This window comes from Eutrigla gurnardus (assembly GCF_963514095.1).
Source record: "Eutrigla gurnardus genome assembly, chromosome: 7".
Classification (NCBI taxonomy): Eukaryota; Metazoa; Chordata; class Actinopteri; order Perciformes; family Triglidae; genus Eutrigla; species Eutrigla gurnardus.
In genome coordinates this window covers 13,814,558-13,833,168 of record NC_139921.1, presented here as the reverse complement: position 1 = coordinate 13,833,168, position 18,611 = coordinate 13,814,558, and the positions used below count along the sequence as shown (strand labels likewise).

The 18,611-nt window shown below is 39.2% G+C and overlaps 2 protein-coding genes across 2 annotated transcripts; both read left to right on the top strand.

Annotated features, from left to right (window-relative positions):
• The first annotated feature begins 136 nt into the window (after positions 1-136).
• On the top strand, positions 137-7,541 carry zbtb8a (zinc finger and BTB domain containing 8A). Its single transcript, XM_084013342.1, has 4 exons — positions 137-425; positions 1,674-2,542; positions 6,310-6,479; positions 6,688-7,541. The coding sequence occupies exons 1-4, from the start codon at positions 361-363 to the stop codon at positions 7,003-7,005; spliced, it is 1,422 nt and encodes a 473-aa protein (XP_083869468.1). The 5' UTR covers positions 137-360; the 3' UTR covers positions 7,006-7,541.
• Positions 7,542-13,199: 5,658 nt separating this feature from the next.
• On the top strand, positions 13,200-18,595 carry hmgcl (3-hydroxy-3-methylglutaryl-CoA lyase). Its single transcript, XM_084013648.1, has 9 exons — positions 13,200-13,318; positions 13,543-13,626; positions 13,850-13,957; positions 14,104-14,199; positions 16,382-16,530; positions 16,629-16,692; positions 16,819-17,007; positions 17,125-17,250; positions 17,897-18,595. Exons 1-9 carry the CDS (start codon positions 13,223-13,225, stop codon positions 17,996-17,998), a joined length of 1,014 nt encoding a protein of 337 aa, XP_083869774.1. The 5' UTR covers positions 13,200-13,222; the 3' UTR covers positions 17,999-18,595.
• The last annotated feature ends 16 nt before the right edge of the window (positions 18,596-18,611 follow it).

Genomic DNA, 18,611 nt, shown 5'->3' with positions numbered 1-18,611 from the left:
AAAACGTTTGAGCACCACAAGGCATTATCATAGTGATGCCCAGGCAGATTAAACAAATTACCACTATGATAGGGTCATTGGAGGGCTTGAATATCACAAACAGGATGATTGCACAATTGTATATGACTGGGTATTCTGTGTTCAATATTAATATTCTGCCTATGCACTGCATTTAAACGGGGCACTAGGGCTTTAAATGGTTCCTTGAACCCTCGGGCACCCAGTTAATAAACACCCACGTCAGCACAGTGCTCCAGTCGCTCTAACCGGGTTTCGGTCTTTAGGGCTGAGCAGGAAGTGCCTGACTGTGGACCCTGGACGAGAAAAAAGAGCACAGAGAAAAGGCTAAAGAAATTAAAAATGGAAATGGTGGCAGACTTGGGTGCAAGTAAACTCTATCGGGCGCCGGGTGAATCAAGTCACCAGTGAGTATCGATGGATTTGTCAGGGTATCACGGCGTGGGGCGTAAGCGGGTCCTGCCGACACCTCACGCCTGGGAAAGAGTCGCTGGGTTTGGGCAGCAGGCAAATCCTCCTCGCTGCTCGCTGCGCTCCGGACCTCCGGCGAGAAGTGGGGGTGGTCTTGAGAATGGAAACGGGCGTTTTTTAGCGCGGCTTATGGCTACTATGAAATACAATGCGAATATATGTATTTTATCAGCTCAGCGTGTTCAGTTGTTGGGAGGTTTGTGTCTATTTTCTATTGTGTGCTGGCTGGAGCCTGAAGTGGGCGTCGCTCCAGGACAGACTGGGCTTCTCTGGCGCGCCGCTGCCCGCTTTTTCTCTCGCAGGACTGCAGCACTCTCATGTCGTTTTGGGGGTTGGCTGATGCCCGAATTTAACGGACAATAGTTTGATTAAAATACTAGATTTGGTTTCGTGTGACATGAGGAGCCCTGTAGTGTGGCGGGCGGGCGTTGCGCCGCGGTTTATCGGGCGCTGTGGATCCTGTCAGCAAGCAACGCACAATTAAAAATTAATGCGTGTAACTCCCGAGTCTAGGCTACATGAGGATGGCTAAATAGGTTAGAGAAAAATAACTATTCTTCAAATGAGGTTGCGGCAATTTCTTTCTCTTTTTTGGATGACATGCCCGGTCATATTCTCTTCCAATCAGACTGTTGTATTTGTAACATCAGAGATTTCACCAGCGTCCCTCTGGGATGATTACGGGGTTTTGCCACCCGATGCGATGCTCTCTGACTGGAATCGGGTGTAGCCCATTAGAAGGAGACTTTGATTGATTGCTCGTCCAACCAATCGCTATCCAGAATGAAGTCCGGTGGGCGGATGTTCTGCGGAGCTGGGCAGTGCAGAAACAAAGAGAGGGAGAAATACACACATTAATAGGGTGTCATTGGTGTGTTTGCTACGTGACCTGCTGTAATATTTGGGGTCTGTAGCATAATCATATACCAAGGTTAGCTGGCAATAAGTTCAGATGTCCCATAAATCACACTCCAGGAGTGCATATTCCCCCCCTTTATATGTATAATTCAAATGATATATTATGTAGGCTGTGTCTAGGCTCATACATATAGACTCTTTGCTTAAATCAGGATCATGAAGATGGAAGTGTCTCAATAATTCAGTAATCAGTGTCCACATGGCCTCTGTGATCTGGTATTTTCTTCAAGAACAAGTCAGTATGAGTCCTATGTTGTCTCCTGCAGGCATCCTCAGAGGTGGTTCAACACTGCTGACATCACAGTGGCCCACCAAAGCAGCCTGCTGAAGCAGCTCAACCATCAGCGCCGCCAGGAGCTTTTCTGTGACTGCAGTGTGCTGGTGGAGGGCCAGCTCTTCAGGGCCCACCGCAATGTCCTGTTTGCTAGCAGCGGCTACTTTCGCATGCTGCTGTCCCAAGGGCCCGACGGGCTATCTGACTCTGTCAACGCCACCTTTGATGTCTTCAGCCCGGAGACCTTCACCGTCATCCTCGATTTCATCTACTCTGGCCAACTGGACCTCTCCAGTCACAATGTCATTGAGGTGATGTCTGCAGCCAGCTACTTGCAGATGAACAATGTCATCAACTACTGCAAGAACTTCATCAAATCCTCCTTGGAGATCAGTGTGAAAGATGAAGACAGTGACCGCTGCATCAGCTTGTCTGAGACCTGCAGTTTTACCAGTGCAGGAGAGGAGGCCTCAGAGCAGCAGCAAGGCCCCAGCTCTGTCAGCCCACCACCAGCGCTCTGGACAAGGGATAACTCCAGATCCCAGTGTGGCTTTATGGGGAAGGATCCAGACCAGGAGTCATTGGCCTCAACCTTGAAGGCTAACCCAAGCAGCCCTGCTGATGATCTCAAGGCAGAGACAGAGGACCTGCAGGACCCTCAGGATCCTCTGTACACCTTGCCTGGATCAGAGCGCCGACGAGTTAAAGGTGGAATCAAGAGAAGAGCATCCCACAGCATCCGCTCCAACCAACCGGAAGACTTAGACATCGAGGAGGCGAGGACACAAAAGGCTGAAAAGGCAGAGGAGTTGTATGCTACTTTACCCCCTATTGTGGGTGTTATTGGACACTTTAATAAAGGTGAGTTTGGGAAAATGGAGAGACAACTTTCTCATGACATATATCTTTATATATATAATACATATATATATATATATATATATATATATATATATGTATTATATATATATATTAGGGCTGTCAATCGATTAAACAGTTTAATCAGATTAATCACAAGGTAGCTGTGGATTAATCACGATTAATCACTATTCGTAAATATATATGAAAAATTCCCATTTTCTCTGTATATTGTTGTGGGAATGGAAAGATAAATGACAAAAGGCGTATATGCACCAGAATATGAAGCCTCCACAAATAGAAATGCACTTACACCACTTTTTATCAGACTGAGTATGAATATTTAAATTTCAAAACTTGCTGATATGGAGTACTGCTACTTAATAGGCTATTACCACTACAGTTCTAACAATAACTTTGAAAACATTCAACTTTGTGTTGCTACAAAGAGAACAGAGTGTGCAATATTGATATTAATAATAAACTGTTCAACCTGCTGTCAGTTACACATTTAAAATAAACACTAAACCTCAAAAAGCTCCGAGACTCAGAGGAGCTAGTCACTGAAAGGAGAATAGTGCTGGTTCACCTTAAATATCAGCCCACCTTAAAAGGTTAGCCCAACTTAAGTGTGACTGAGCCAGAGATTCTTTTTTATTTTTATTTTTGAAAACTTTATTCCTGAGCCAGTTGCTAATGTTGGGGCTAACTGCTACATTCACAGCTGTAATGTCATTACAGCTCTGTAACTGTTCACCCCCCCGGACACTTGCTAACGTTGTCGTTTATTGATAGTCCCGTCTTGTTTTTTTCCCTTTTAATGCGTTAAAAAACAATTTGTGCATTAACTCTAAGAAATTCACCAGCATGCATTAATGCCTTCATTTTGACAACCCTATATATATATTAACGAGCAGGGGGAAGTGGGAACATTCAAATAAAAAACTCCAAGATTAAAGAGGTGCATTTATGAGGAAAAAAATCATGAGAGAATACATTTATGAGAGAAAAAAGTAAATACTCTCCCAGATTATGGTGATAATTAATGAGAAAATAACATAAATTTGCAAGATCATAATGTCATAAATTAATACTTGGATATTTTGAGATTGATGTGGCACATTTACGTGAAAAAACTCACACATTTTAAACAACAATCTTGCAATTTTCTACTCTTAAATTTGCTTTTTTTTTTTTTTTTTTTTTTTTAATGTTCTCGTAGATTTATCCCCCTGGCTCTGTATTTCTATTTATTTATTTTACCTACAATGACCCTTCTACTACCTTGTAACTGAAAATCACTTGCATGCAACATTTCAAATAAATTGACTGCAGTTAATAATTTATCTCTAAATTTATGCCAAAATTAAATTCTCATATACAATAATGTGATGGCATTGTCTGCATTGAACTATGTCTTTTTGCTGACTCACACTTACAATTAAGTGACAAATGTGGGCTTCTTTTTCTTAATCCTTTGCCATGTTTTCAGCTATACGGATGCTACGTCTCAACCACAAATTCATTTTCTTGATTTTCATTGTCATTCAACAGCTGTAACACTGATTACGTTTTTTTTCCTGCTTACAGCAGCTAATGAGTGCTTATTAGGAATTTTGAATGTCAAATGTGGTTTATTGAACTTACGTTTACATTTTATTGAACCGTGTAAATATTTTAGGACCTCTGATTAAGATTTGTTTTGTTTGTTAATATAAAAAAAATATCTCAAGTACCACTTGCAGTACTCCAAAGTACCACTTGAGGTACTAGCACCCCCATTTGAGAAACACTGCTCGAGTGGGACCTGGTCTCACAGCACAGCAGCTCGAATGGCATTCGCCAGAGAACACTAGAATTGGCAGGTCTGCCATTGGTGCCAACATTCTCTTCACAGATGAGAGCAGGTTCACACTGAGCACATGTGACCAACCTCAAAGCACCTGGAGACCCTGGTGTACATAATCCTGCCTGTAACATCATCAGCATGGTGGTGGGTCAGTGATGGTCTGGGAAGGCAAATTCTTGGAGGGTCGCACAGACCATGGCCAACCCTGACTGCTGAGATGAGATCGTCAGAGTGATTGTCAGACCTTGCTCTGGTGCAGTGGGTCCTGGATTCCTCCTGGTGTAGGACTATGGAGTGTGTAGGCAGTTCCTGGATGACGATGGCATTGATACCATTGACTGACCCTTGTGTTCCCCTTACCTCAATCCAATTGAGCACCTATGGGTCATTATCTATCGGTGCATCTGATGCAGCCAAGTACCACCACAGACTGTCCAGGAGCTCACTGATGCCCTGATCCTGGTCTGGGATTAGATCCCCCAGGACACTATCTGCCAACTCATCAGGAACGTGCCCAGACGTTGTCAGAAGAGCATACAGGCAGTTGGGGACCATACACATTATGAGTTGCCAACTTGCCGTGATGAAATTCTTGCTTCAGCCTCTGATTTCAGTCTTTGACTCTGATTTTCGGTTGGGGTTTTGACGCCATCATTGGTTGATGATTTTCTTTTCCATTGATTATTGTCTTTATCTACATCATAAAGATTTTCCACTGGAATAATTTGTTCATCAAGATCTGATGTGTGATTTAAGTGTTCCCTTATTTTTTTTTGCAGTGTATACACACAGTATATATAATATAGTTTATATACTTAATATAGTATGTTTTATGACAATGTTTATTACATATTACACTATGACTTTTTTCAACACTGACTTTTTATTACTTGACATTCGATTCTATTACTTTTGTAGGCCTTTGTGTACTGTATACTATACTATGACATATTATTACATACTATACCATTTTTGGTATAGAATGTACTTTTTTGTAACACTATAGCAAGACTTTTAGGCCTTTGTGACATATTATACTATGCCTTTTATTACTTTTTTGACACCCTGTATGTACGACTTTTTCATTTGGATTAGTTATTTAATTACTTTTTTTTTTAATCATTTTTGTCAACAAACTAAACTGTGACTTTTTATGACATACTATCTACTATGACTTTCTTCAACATACTATTGTATTACTCCTTTAGACCTTTGTGGAAGTCCTATACTATTGACTAATTCAACATGCTGTACTTTTTTCAACAATCTATTTTATGAATTCTTCATGACTTCCTTCAACATACTATAATATTACTTTTTCCTGACATTTTTCTACATAGTATACTGTGACATTTTTATGAATCGTATGCTTTTTACGACTTACTATACTATGCATTATTTATGACTTTTGCTATGTTACTTTTTTACGACATACAATAGTATTACATGACTTTTCATGACATACTATACAATTATGTTTTATTATGTTTTTATTTTATTACATACTACACTATGACTTTTTATGATGTAATATGCAATGGTTTTTAAGACATACTATGCAATTACTTTTACATAACATTTTTATGACATAGGCTACTATACTATTACTTTTTATGACATGACTTCACTTATTTTCTCTGACTTTTGTGATATACTGTACACTAACATATTTCTATTAATTCTTGTGATATACAATGTTATTATTTTTTAAGATAAACAATCTTACTTCCTATTTTTTTTTATTTTACTTACTAGGCTGACTTTTTTTTTGACAAACTGTAGTCCTCTAGAAAAGAAGAAAAGGAATAACATCATCATCAGACTGGCATGAGTGTAACCCTCAAAAGAGGCCAGTTCTTTCCATATCTACGAAATGAACAGAAAAGCCAAAGCTTTTAACAGTTTCTCTTCCTCTTTGCAGACTCCAACCCAATTATGCGCTTCAAATGTCCCTTCTGCACACACACCGTGAAGAGGAAGGCAGACCTGAAGCGTCACTTGCGCTGCCACACTGGAGAGAGGCCGTACCCCTGTCAGGCCTGCAATAAACGCTTTACTCGCCTAGAGCATCTTCGAAGCCATTTTGAGACGGTAGGTTTACAACCAGGAGGTGACAGTCATTTATTATCATTAACAGCTTCAGAAGCTAAAAAGAAAATACTCCAAGCTCTATTGTTGGAAAACAAAAGATGCATTGTTGTCTTATGTCTATCAGTATTTACAGTCACCTACTCATAGCCATTCAGCTACAGAAACACCAACAGCAGCACAGCAATTATGGTGTGTTGTTTCTCCACAGATCCACCAAGCCAGGAAGCTGGTGTGCAGGAAGTGTAAGTGTCAGGTGACGGAGGATACCGGCCATGTGGTGTGTGAGGGCACCCGACGCTACCGCATGTGCACTGCATGCATCCAGGAAGTGGATTGTGATGACATTCCCATGGACAGTTTAGATGAGGCAAATGAAGAGCCAGCCCTTTTATTGGGGATGGACGGGGAGGAGGAGGGGGACAGCAAGAGGAGCTGGATGGTAACCGATGACGACGATCTAGCTGAAGACTCGGGGGCTGACCTAATCATCCAACAAGTGGACGACAGTGACGAGGAGCTGCAGTGAAATGGAACCAAAGTGTAGTTGCAGAAGCATGCCCAAATATTGTGTGTGTGTGCGCTAAAGCCATGCAAGAGAATTTATGCATAAAATATGTGATCCACTATTGTAGATACACACCCTTAATATATATTAGTTTTCAATTAGTTAAATGCGACTGGCTAATCTTTACTTTCAATAAGTTGTTTAGCTTTGTGACAAAATGGAATGCTTTTTTCAAGCTTTATAAAGATATGCAATATCCAAAGCATGCATATTCAGTGTTTCTTTTGCTTCATTCAATTGTATTTAAATGATCACTTTTATCGAGGATGATTTTTTTCCTATGCATAAAAGAACACCTCTTGCTACTTTTGGGACTTTCTACTTGCATAAAGCTGGCATTTGAGCAAACAAGGACACAATAATGACTATTTCCTGACTTCAGTCAAGAGTGGACATTTCCCAACTTTACACGGTTGCAGTTTTTTAAGATTATGTTTGATAAGATATGCCTTATGATTTAAAAAATATAATTTATTTGTTTGGCTTTTTACTTTTTGACACATTAAAGATATTTTATGAATTCCCATGTGTATGTGACATTTTAATTGAATTTATAAAAGTAAATGATTTTAAGGATGAGAAAATGAAAGGAGAAAATAATGAAAACGCTAGACTTAAGATCAACAGCACCATGGATATTCTTTTAGGAAGAATAGCCATAACTTGGCAGCTGGACTTGGACTAACTGACTAGTGGATATTTCAGGTATTTCACCTCTTGTGGGTCATCAGAACCCTCCGGTATCTGTCCCAAAATGTACTCACAAGTACAGAGGAGAAAGAGCAAAAACACATCAGGGAAGCTCTTAAAACTTAGGGATAACCTAATGGGCCTTCATCAACAGAACAAAGAGACACAACATGGACAGAGAGAAACAACAAAAAAACTCAACAACATTGTGATTCCATACATTAATGGTGTTTCTATCAAACAAATTCTAACAAATAAAGATTAAGGTTTCCACTTCCCTCCACCCTTTTCACTCCTGAAGCCAGTGTCCCACATGGTGCAGTCCTCAATCCATTACTTTTTCAAGGAAACCAAAGACTCAACCACCTCAAAGGACTTAGCAGACGCAAACATGGAGCATCACCGGAAGTCATCATCACAGTTGACCAAACATACATCAGATCCATTTTTGAATACGCAGCCTCAGCACAGCCTCACAACACCAATTCAACATAGTACAAATCATCTAGAACCAGGCAATAAAAATGGTAGGCTATACCAACTCCTACAGTACATAGCACCGACTACATCCATAGTATGTCTGGACTCAAAACAGTTCAAGAAAGAAACCTCATCCTCTCAGAAAACTACATCCATAGAGCCATCCACAACCCAGCAATGAAACAGTTAATCCACGTAATCACAATGGGCCACCAGAACACCACTCAATGATCATCCAAAACAAACCACCATAACCTTCGAAATCCCACCTCCAACAGTAACCCATAGCTACATGACTTAACGTCATTCCACTCATCCCATCTCCACACACCTCATACAGGCATCATTCTTCCTATCCATTGTCTCTGCCCAGCAAAACCTATTTTTTATGACAAACTTTACTATCACTTTAATGACATTCTATTCTATGATTTATAATGGCATATTATACTATTACTTTTTGACATAGTATGACTGATTCATTATTGTTTTTGGCATACTATGACTTTACTAATACTATGGCTTTTTACTACATACTATACTATGTCTTTTTTATGGCATCTATACTATGATTTTTTTTAAACGTTTTATAACAAACTATGCAATGACTTTTAAAGACATAATATACCTTGTTTTTTCTATTACTTTTTTTTAAATTACATACTATGCTATTGTATTAGTGGTATGTTGTTGGTGTGTTGGAGTGATGCTGTGAAATGTGCAAATGAGAGATGGGTTGTAGCAGGAAGTGCTATTGTGGTTTTATTTTAGAAATGCTATATTGAGCTCAAGCAAGCTTCACTTCCTCTTTTGACTGTCTTATGGGAAGGTACATATTTAAGTTACTGTGTTTACCTTCTGTAGTTTTCTATATATGTGTGATGTATGTTCCTTTGAAAGAATGTAAAATGAATTTATTGTAATTTTATTTGTTTGCCACTACATGGGTGATTGTTTTATGCATAAATCTGCTAACATCAGGAGCTGGATGGTAACCAATGACGACAATCTGGCTGGGGCTGACCTCATCATCCAACAAGTGGACATCAGTGACTAGGAGCTGCAGTGAAATGGAACAAAAATGTATTTTTAGAAGCATGCCCACATATTGACATGTATGCATAAATCTACATCTAGTAATGTAAACACACACACTTAATATAGTTGTCTGATAGCTAATCTTTACTTTCAATACGATTTTTACTTTTGTGACAAAATGGAATGCTTTTTAAAGCTTTATAAAGATGTGCATTATCCAAAGCATGCATATTCAGTGTTTCCTTTGCTGTGATTGTAGCTAAATGATAACTTTTTTGAGGATATTTTTTCCTTTGCATAGAAGAACACTTCTTCTATTTTCATAAAAGCTGGTATTTGAGCAAAGCAAATTAACAAGACACAATCATGAGTTTTGCAGTTTTTTATGATTATGTTCGATTATAATATGCAGAATGATGAAACATAATGTACAGTATGTGTGGGTCATTTCACCTCATTTTTTGTGTTAAGGAAATTATTTTCAGGATAAGAATGGTAAAGGGAAAGGGGAAGTAAAAGGCAGATTTTGTGTTTATGAAATGCAACTAAAACATAATTGTGTATAACTCTTTGTTTTTTTTATTTGTGAGTTTATCTGACATGTAATGCCTTGACGTTTAAAGGTTGAGTAGGTGATTCTATTTAGAAACACTTTCTGTTATGTTACTTGAAATCCTTGTAACATACCGATAGCAATGAATAAATTAAATGCTCTGACATAACATTTTTAAAAATGCCCTCTGCTGCCGTAGCAGGCCTGCAAAAACCCTGTCTGTCAATGCTTACTTCCTGATTTCATGCACTCTGCCGATGTCAAGCACTTGTTTGGTGTTCTGGGGAAGGGGCTTTGGATAGAGGTCTGAATGAAGCGAGTGGGAGTTTTTCGATTTGTTGATGCGTTCAAAGTCAAAGTCTCTGTGGTTTTTCCAAATTACCTACTCTGCCTTTAACAGTACCATGGGTATTCCTTTAGAAAAATGACATTTGTGAATAAAAACAAAATATTTTGCCATGATATAAATTGTGCTGTGTTTGCATTTAATGACATCAACATTTTTACATACTTTTTAATGACTTTGTCTGATATACTGTAATATTACTTTTTATGACATTCTTCAACATACTATTGTATGACTTTTTGTCACATACTAAACAATGACTTCTTCTGACTTTTGGTTGATATACGATACTGACATTTTACTTACTGTCACTTTTTAGACATATTCAATTATAGATTTGGACTTTTTTCAACAAACTACACTATGACTTACTGTAATGTTTTTAAATACAATACTATGAATCATTATGAATCCATACTTTCTTGGACATACTATACTTTGTCTTTTATGATTTTTTCAACAAACTATTATGACATTCTTTACTATAGTACAGTATTTTATGAAATTGTACCACTTATTTTGACTCCTATAGCCTAGTTTTTTTTGCAACGATATTACACACGACTAACTATATGACTTTTTTCGACACACTAGACTGACTTTTTATATACGGTAATCATACCATAAGTTTTTAATGACGTTTTTTGACATTTTATATTGACTTTTTTCTACACACTATACTATCGCTCCTTATGACATTTGAATTACTTGTTTATGACTCTTTTATGAATTATTACACCGTTTTATATAAAACTATACTGTTCATTTTCATATCATACATTTAGATTACTTTTTTGGCATTATGTAAGTCTTGTGTAAGTTGGGCCTTATATGTTTCTCTCGTCCCACTTCTGCAGTAATGTCTTTAAAAGTATTATTAGATTTGATGACACACAGCTTTCAAAGTTGGTCTCTCAGCTGAATGAATGGCCTCAATAAAAAGAAAACCATGAATCTGAAAAAATTAAATGTTACTTTGAGCAGTTACTTTCTATAACCCCCACGTGTGCACAACCCTGCAGAAAGATGTCACATTGCTGGATTTTGAACAAATTGCCTAGTATGAGTGAGTCCTAATGCCAGACCAGACGTTCTCTCTGATCAACTTCTTAGTTTTGAACACCCCCTGGTGGCTTCATGTGCCTTCATTTGTAAAGAATGGGGGACAACAATCCTTGTGCCCCATTAGCACAGTGGTGGTCACTGTCAGCTCCTCTTGGACTTTGTTGAATGACATTCAAGCAGGAACTTCAACTCCATCAGCAGGATCCTACTTTTCATACAGTGACCCACACAAGCCTTCTTTTTTCTTTTAAACCTTCAACCCATTCCCTCCCACTCCTACCTTGAAAGTCCATACAGGTACAGATTCAACACACAGTGAAATTTATTCAATGAATTCCACATTCCACACAGAAAATAGTGCACAGTAACAAATACATATGAATAAGTAAATGACAAAGAGAAGACGTTCTAAAACGTGAAGTCAAGTGTATAAGAGTGAATATAAATATAGTTCAATTACATAGCCTACTAAGAAATTACATTGCCATTTCTTATAGAAGCGGTCTACAGAGCCCCTGAGAGTGAATGTTATCTTCTCAAGTTTAAGGGAAAATACTACGTCCTTAAGTTACATAGAGGATAACGGGGGATGAAGAAAGAGAGAGAGAGAGAGAGAGAGAGAGAGAGAGAGAGAGAGAGAGAGAGAGAGAGAGAGAGAAAGAGAGAGAGAGAGAGAGAGACCTCCACTCTAGCAACATTTGGCGACAAGCTAGCAAAGATCCATGCCACTATCAGCCTGTCTGTATAGTGGGGTCTTCTGGATGAGTAAAATAAACATGCAGGCTTGAATATATTTTCCTATTTTTTTTGTGTGAAACCAGTATTTGTAAATTGAGACTGCTATCCAACTGGCAGAGTAGAGATACAATACAAAACATGTGTAGTTCTGCAGACATTTGAGAAAGCAGTCGTATCTGTAATCTGTATCTGGGACAGTTAGGCACCCAAGACTTTAACAGAGGAAAAAGAAAAGAGGGGGAGAAAGGTGACCATTGTCATTATTGCCTCAATCAGGCCAGTCATGAATAGAAAAGCAACGTGTAAAGACTATTGATTGGGTATGAGGAATGAACATAGTAATTGAAGTAGCCTACAAAAGTGATTGCTTTATATTTAACGGGCTAAAGACAGATGGCAGAAAATTGCCCCAGAACATGGCTTAAGAAGCAGTTAGTAATAGAAACTTCTGGGTGAAATAATATCAACAACTTAAGTGGGCTTGAGGCACATCAAAAAATGTATAAATCAGTTTTAAGTCTCTTTATTTTTAGTCTCACATCAAAGTTCCCTCAGCCATATGTGTGCGGTGCCTCTCTCCTTGTTTAACACAGATGCTAGATTTCCTAGGTTAGTAAATTGATGGTGAGCTATTCAAAAGTTCATGTTTTCTCAGCAAAAATATGTTTTTCTTAAAGGCATACTCTGAGCCAGAAATCACCACTACACCATCATTTACACACACCAACAGTTTAATCGCTATCTATATTTTTAAGGTTTTTAATTAGATTTTAATTAATAATTTTTGTTCTATCAGTAGGCCTAACAGACTGATTTATATAATATTGTATTCCCCAAAATCACGGTGACAAAGTATTTTCTTATTTATGGAGTGATACTAAGAAATATCCCAAATTCCCTTTGTGACATCCTTCGACTGTAAAATATTAACGAAATGAAACAACAATTTTGAACCTGGCTTTATCCATGTTCAGATTTCTGTGGAAATGAACAAACATGCAATAAAATAAAACGTAATTTGCATATTCAAACACACTATTTCACAAAACTTATAATACGGTAATACGAAAAAATAATTCCCTTAATATAACAATATAATAACAACCTAGGGACGTTTTAATGGCGAAACCTATTAGTGACATTTTTTTTACCGAAATTATTTTTCAATTCACATGCCAGGCCCATAGATGGCAGTGTGGAGCTGTTGTCATATGTGAGGTAATCTCCGTTCCCCCTCTCGAGGAAGACATACTAGAGGCTGGACCATCATGGCGGCCGTCATGAGACTTGTCAACAGAAGTGCTTTAAGTTCAGCAGTGGGTCAGCAGTATGTGGCGTTTAGCTCAGCAGCAAAGGTCAACACAGTGAGTTTACTTGTGCTCTAATGCCCTTATCTTATAATTTGTATTGCGCACGTTTTGCTCGCAGGTAGTGCTCGTCAGCAGCTAGCATCCTCTGCGGTTAAGCTAACAGCTGTTTTAACCTCGGTTCTTAGTTGGCTGCGTATCAGTTTTAACAGGTCAGCTGTTCCTAATCTAATGCTACTTTAACATCTGTAATAAATGTGTTTGTGTGTGTGTTTGTGTAGGCGGGTCTTAGAGCAGGTCAAGCTCTTCCTGAGAAGGTGAAAATTGTGGAGGTTGGACCCAGAGATGGTCTTCAAAATGAAAAGGTAATGTTACGTAAGAATTGGTTCATTGGATTAACGTTACACAGCAGCTATGATCCAGGAAATATCTGTCTGATGTCCACTCACTGGTCACTGTTTTAACCATCAGTATACTGAGATAGAGCAAAATGAATGTGTTGCGTAACCTGGTGAAAGACACTTGTGTATTTGTGTCAAGTGTTTTCAAGTGTTCCTCATCTTGTTGCTTTACGTCTTCCCCTCTCAGATCATCGTGCCAACAGAGACTAAAATAAATTTGATTGACATGCTGTCAGCGGCTGGGCTGCCAGTCATTGAGGCCACCAGCTTTGTATCACCAAAATGGGTTCCACAGGTGAGGTTGTTCTCCCAGAGCAAATTCATGTGGAATGTGGTGACACGCCCAACGTTGCAAGGTACAGAACCTGCAGCGTATAGAAATGTGGCTTGTTTTCTCCAGCATTAATTGGTTTCTGTTGTTTGTTTTTTTCAAAATGTCAGATGGCAGACCAGGTGGAGGTGATGAAGGGCATCAGTAGGAAACCTGGAGTGTCTTACCCAGTCCTCACCCCCAACCTCAAAGGTTTCCAGGCTGCTGTGAGTGTGGAGCATTATATCCAAACACACTTTCCCGATAGCTACACTGACATAGTGTCCATACAGCTTCTTATGCAGTAGGTAAAGGTGCTTTTCAATAATCAAACATGTTGCTTCTATTACTTTCCTTGCCTCCTCTCCTCATTCTAGTCCCATCCATGAGAGATGCGAGTGGAGGTGGTGAGGAAGAGATGTGAAGTCGGGGGAACAGGCATTTCAGAATTAACATCTGTGCTTTGAAGCAGTCATTAGGCTTGTTTGAGGTGAACTGCGCCTCACCTGGAAAGTAGACGAGATCAGGCGGCTGCAGAAGGAGGCGGAGACACAAAGCTGCGGTCCAGTCGGACAGTTTCCAGCAGCCTTCAAAGAATTTACAGGAAGTCATAGAGATTGTTAGATGCAATCCGTAGGCTATCTGTAGTTTGCGACCATGTTCAGATTTATACATTTAAAAACAAAAACACATTTGGATTTTTTTATTTGTTCGTAAATATCTGTGAAAATAAGACTAATGGCCTACAATTTAGCATTAATTAGAATTTCACATAAAATTAGCATTTTCTACTAAACGTGGTGTTTGTTGCATGATGTCAGAGCAAGTTGGGATCAAGTCGAACAACAATCTAACCGGTATGTATTGTGCAGCCTGTGATCAATTCTTTGCAGGCCTGGCGCCCACGAACAAGCCTATTCTAAAGCAATGTCAATGTGGCATGTGACAAATGTTCAGGTGTCATGCATTTTTAACACACTCATATTTATAAACACTCCTGTATCAATATGACATCTTTAAGAACAGAAAATGTGTTCTGAATGTGAGTTTTTATTGACATAGGCCCTTATTATTTAACATTAGCAGCTGTTTGCACTAAACATGTCACAATAATAGCAGTTGAATTGTACACAATAAAACATAAGTAATGGTTAATGGAACTGCATTTATATAGCACCTTTTGTAGACTTCTGGCCCCGGTTTCCCGATAACGTCCACTCTTAGCGCACTACTTAACTCCTACGTTATGACTTACCAAAGTTGTTTACCTCTATAGTCGTGGTTCCCGAAAGGTCTCTTAGGAGTCTTCTTAAGAAACACTCCTTACGTCGTTCGTACATGGCACTGTCCAGAAAGAAAGTGCTGAAATCTATTGCTCAGAGTTCGATTTTCCATTTCATGCGCAGGTGCATGACGGCACTATGTTATAAATGTAAATGTAGGCTATTGCAGTGTTTGCGAATAAAACATTGCTAGAAATCCTTCTAGGCCTAAACATTTATTTAACCATGGTCGAACATACTACCATAGCCTATACTGGGCTAATTAAATGACACTGTAATATACCTAGGCTACTTCTGAGGTTGAGGTAAAGCTTAGCCTTGTGATGAAATGCATGCACATTTTATTTTGTGCTTGTGTTTCCAGCAATTATTTTCTTCATGAATGACTTAAAACCATTGGTGAAACACAACACTGGCAATTTTCCATGCGCAACAGGGATTTCTGGGTTACTGTACAGTGGCGGCGACAAGTATCAGGAGCTGAAACATACGGTAGAGCTAAGAAGGCTCTAAGGGCGCTCCAGACCAAGCTTATCAACGTATGACGTACGAAAGAGATTCGTAGCAAAGAACGTTTCGGGAAACACGCAAAATGTTAAGTAGGAACTCTAAGTAGGGGTTACGAATGATGTAGCGTTAAGAAGGCTTTGAGAAGGCTTCGGGAAACCGGGCCCAGACCACTCAAAGCGCTTTGTACATGTCAGCATTCACCCACACACATTCATACACATACAAGGTGTAAAGTGTCATTACGGAACAAGGTTATAACAGCGCCCTACGTTTACTACACAAACTGAGGAAAAGTAAGTTTGATTGTCTTAAATAGCTAACTTATGAATACAAAAGGAACCGTTACATTTGTAGACTCCTGCCATGGTTGGAGATCATTCCAGCTGTTATGTCACTGATCTCAAAAAGACTTCGGCAAAGGATACATCAGTGTTTCCTCACACTCCTCCAGACCTTCCAATCTCTTTGATTTAAGAGATTGGAAGGTCCTCCTATGACGGTGGAAGGGGAACAACTATTCAGGTCTGGGGAAGAGAGAGAGGATGCGAGGAAGCATAAGTTGGCATATTGAAAAGCACTATCAATGTTTCATTTAAAATTCCTTTTCCTACGACAGGTGAAGGCAGGAGCTACAGAGGTGGCCATATTTGGTGCTGCGTCTGAGCTCTTCAGTAAGAAGAACATAAACTGTTCAGTGGAAGAAAGTTTACAGCGCTTTGACGAGGTTATGAAAACTGCCAGAGAGACTGGTGTGCCAGTTAGAGGGTAAGCTTACTGGCTCGCTCTTAACTGTCATCAAATTTGTAAATAATTGGAGTTTGGATTGAGTTTTGCATGAGTGTCTTTGTTTCTTGTCACTGCAGTTATGTGTCCTGTGTGCTTGGATGTCCGTACGAAGGCAAGGTGGCACCTGAAAAAGTTGCACATGTGAGTTCTCACATTATACATGTATACATTACATAAACTAGCAAACATCTATTTATCATCCTTTGACAAATAGCATAAAACATAAGCACTGTCAGTCACACAACCAGCATTGACTCTATCTTACAGGTAGCAAAGCGACTGTACTCCATGGGGTGCTATGAGATCTCTCTGGGTGACACTATTGGAGTGGGGACTCCAGGTAGCATGAAGGAAATGCTGGAGGCGGTGAGCAGAGAGGTGCCGGTGAAAGCCTTGGCGGTGCACTGCCACGATACCTACGGCCAGGCCCTGGCTAACATCCTCGTAGCCTTACAGGTCACTTTCTGCTCGTTTAAATGCCATAAAATATCATTGAATGATGTCAATCTTGGTGATCTATTGTAAGTGCAGTGTTAACTTTACCTTGAATCTAAAGTTATTTGTGTGTTGCAGATGGGAATCAGTGTGGTAGACTCATCAGTAGCCGGACTGGGCGGCTGTCCCTATGCCCATGGGGCTTCTGGGAATGTTGCTACAGAAGATGTAGTCTATATGCTGCATGGACTTGGGATTCAAACCGTAAGAAACTACAATTTGTTTCCCTTTAGCCTCCCCTGTTGTAGAAAATTGACTAGTCAACACTGTTGAAGGGATATGCTGATTACCGGGACGATGATTAACACTGTGGATGTGCGTGTCAGGCACAATTAACTAGCCACGGATTCCACTTAGATTGTAATTTACTGTTGACAGCTGGTAGGGCAGGTGAGGCTGGAACAATCAATGCTGGTTTATCTCAACAGAAAATATATACTACATTTAATGCATGGTCAGATTTAACACAATTTAAATAATTTAATAAATAAATTAAGCATCACGGTTCTGCAAACATACATTAACTCAGAAAAACTCACATTTACACTGCGAGCAACTGCGGTGTCACACCTGAAATCAATCCCATATCTAAACTCTGAAGAAACAAAGCCCCTCCCACTTCCTGCTCCTCACAACACCTGTCGTTTAGTTGATTTGATAAGTATAGATTAAAGATGTTGCTCTTGCTTTTGTGCTTAGTTATATATATACCACCTTATAACTTCTTAAGGTTTCTTCATGAATTAAATGCACCAGCTTTGCAGAATGTTCCAGTCCACTTCTAATTATTGTGTACGTACGATATGAGCTTCCTCATATTTGACCCTTTGACTTTCTGTCTTCATCTCAGGGAGTGGACCTCTCAAAGCTGATGGATGCTGGAGCTTTCATCTGTCGAACCCTCAACAGAAAGACCAACTCCAAAGTGGCGCAGGCCACCTGCAAGCTGTAGACGAGGCCAAACCACAGGCTCTTTAACAGACTACACTGCAGCACAGCTATGGAGTCGTCATCATCATCTGTATGTTCAGTTCTCCCTATATTCATTTTAGTTTGAGTCACTTTAAAATGATAGGCTACTGACTCCTCCCTATCTTTAGAATGAAGTATCTGATTCAGTATACACTACATGATGGCATAGCTGGAACAGTGCCTTATATAAAGTGAGTATAATCATACAGATGATACTTGTTAAAAGCCACACCTTCACCTGTTTCTTTAATGGCGGGTCTAAGCCAACGTGAGGCACAGACTTTGTTTAAATTAATAAATGACTATAATAATGAATTGTGTCCTACTGATGGATGAACTCACTGCTGATGTGGGAAAAGACCTAAGAGTTGTATCATCCTCAGTATGTAGAGAATTCTCTACATAGGGAGCATTTATGGAAACTATCTTGGGCATTTTGCTGGCTGTGAAGAACTTTCGATGTGCTGTGTATTTGTTTTTAAATGCAACTCTTCACATCAACATGTACATAACCAAGTAGATTGTGAATTTATAAAATAAATACTATTTCATAAATTAAATGTGTCCCTGATTTACACTTTTGTGATGTTTTT

What these genes read in the sequence shown, in the direction of transcription:
- hmgcl (XM_084013648.1), top strand. Translation starts at nt 13,223, where the DNA reads ATGGCGGCCGTCATGAGACTTGTCAACAGAAGTGCTTTAAGTTCAGCA. An exon ending in ATGGTCTTCAAAATGAAAAG is followed by an intron (nt 13,627 to 13,849) that starts GTAATGTTACGT and finishes TTCCCCTCTCAG; the next exon opens with ATCATCGTGCCAACAGAGAC. An exon ending in ACTGGTGTGCCAGTTAGAGG is followed by an intron (nt 16,531 to 16,628) that starts GTAAGCTTACTG and finishes TTGTCACTGCAG; the next exon opens with TTATGTGTCCTGTGTGCTTG.
- zbtb8a (XM_084013342.1), top strand. Translation starts at nt 361, where the DNA reads ATGGAAATGGTGGCAGACTTGGGTGCAAGTAAACTCTATCGGGCGCCG. An exon ending in CCGGGTGAATCAAGTCACCA is followed by an intron (nt 426 to 1,673) that starts GTGAGTATCGAT and finishes TGTCTCCTGCAG; the next exon opens with GCATCCTCAGAGGTGGTTCA. An exon ending in TTCGAAGCCATTTTGAGACG is followed by an intron (nt 6,480 to 6,687) that starts GTAGGTTTACAA and finishes GTTTCTCCACAG; the next exon opens with ATCCACCAAGCCAGGAAGCT.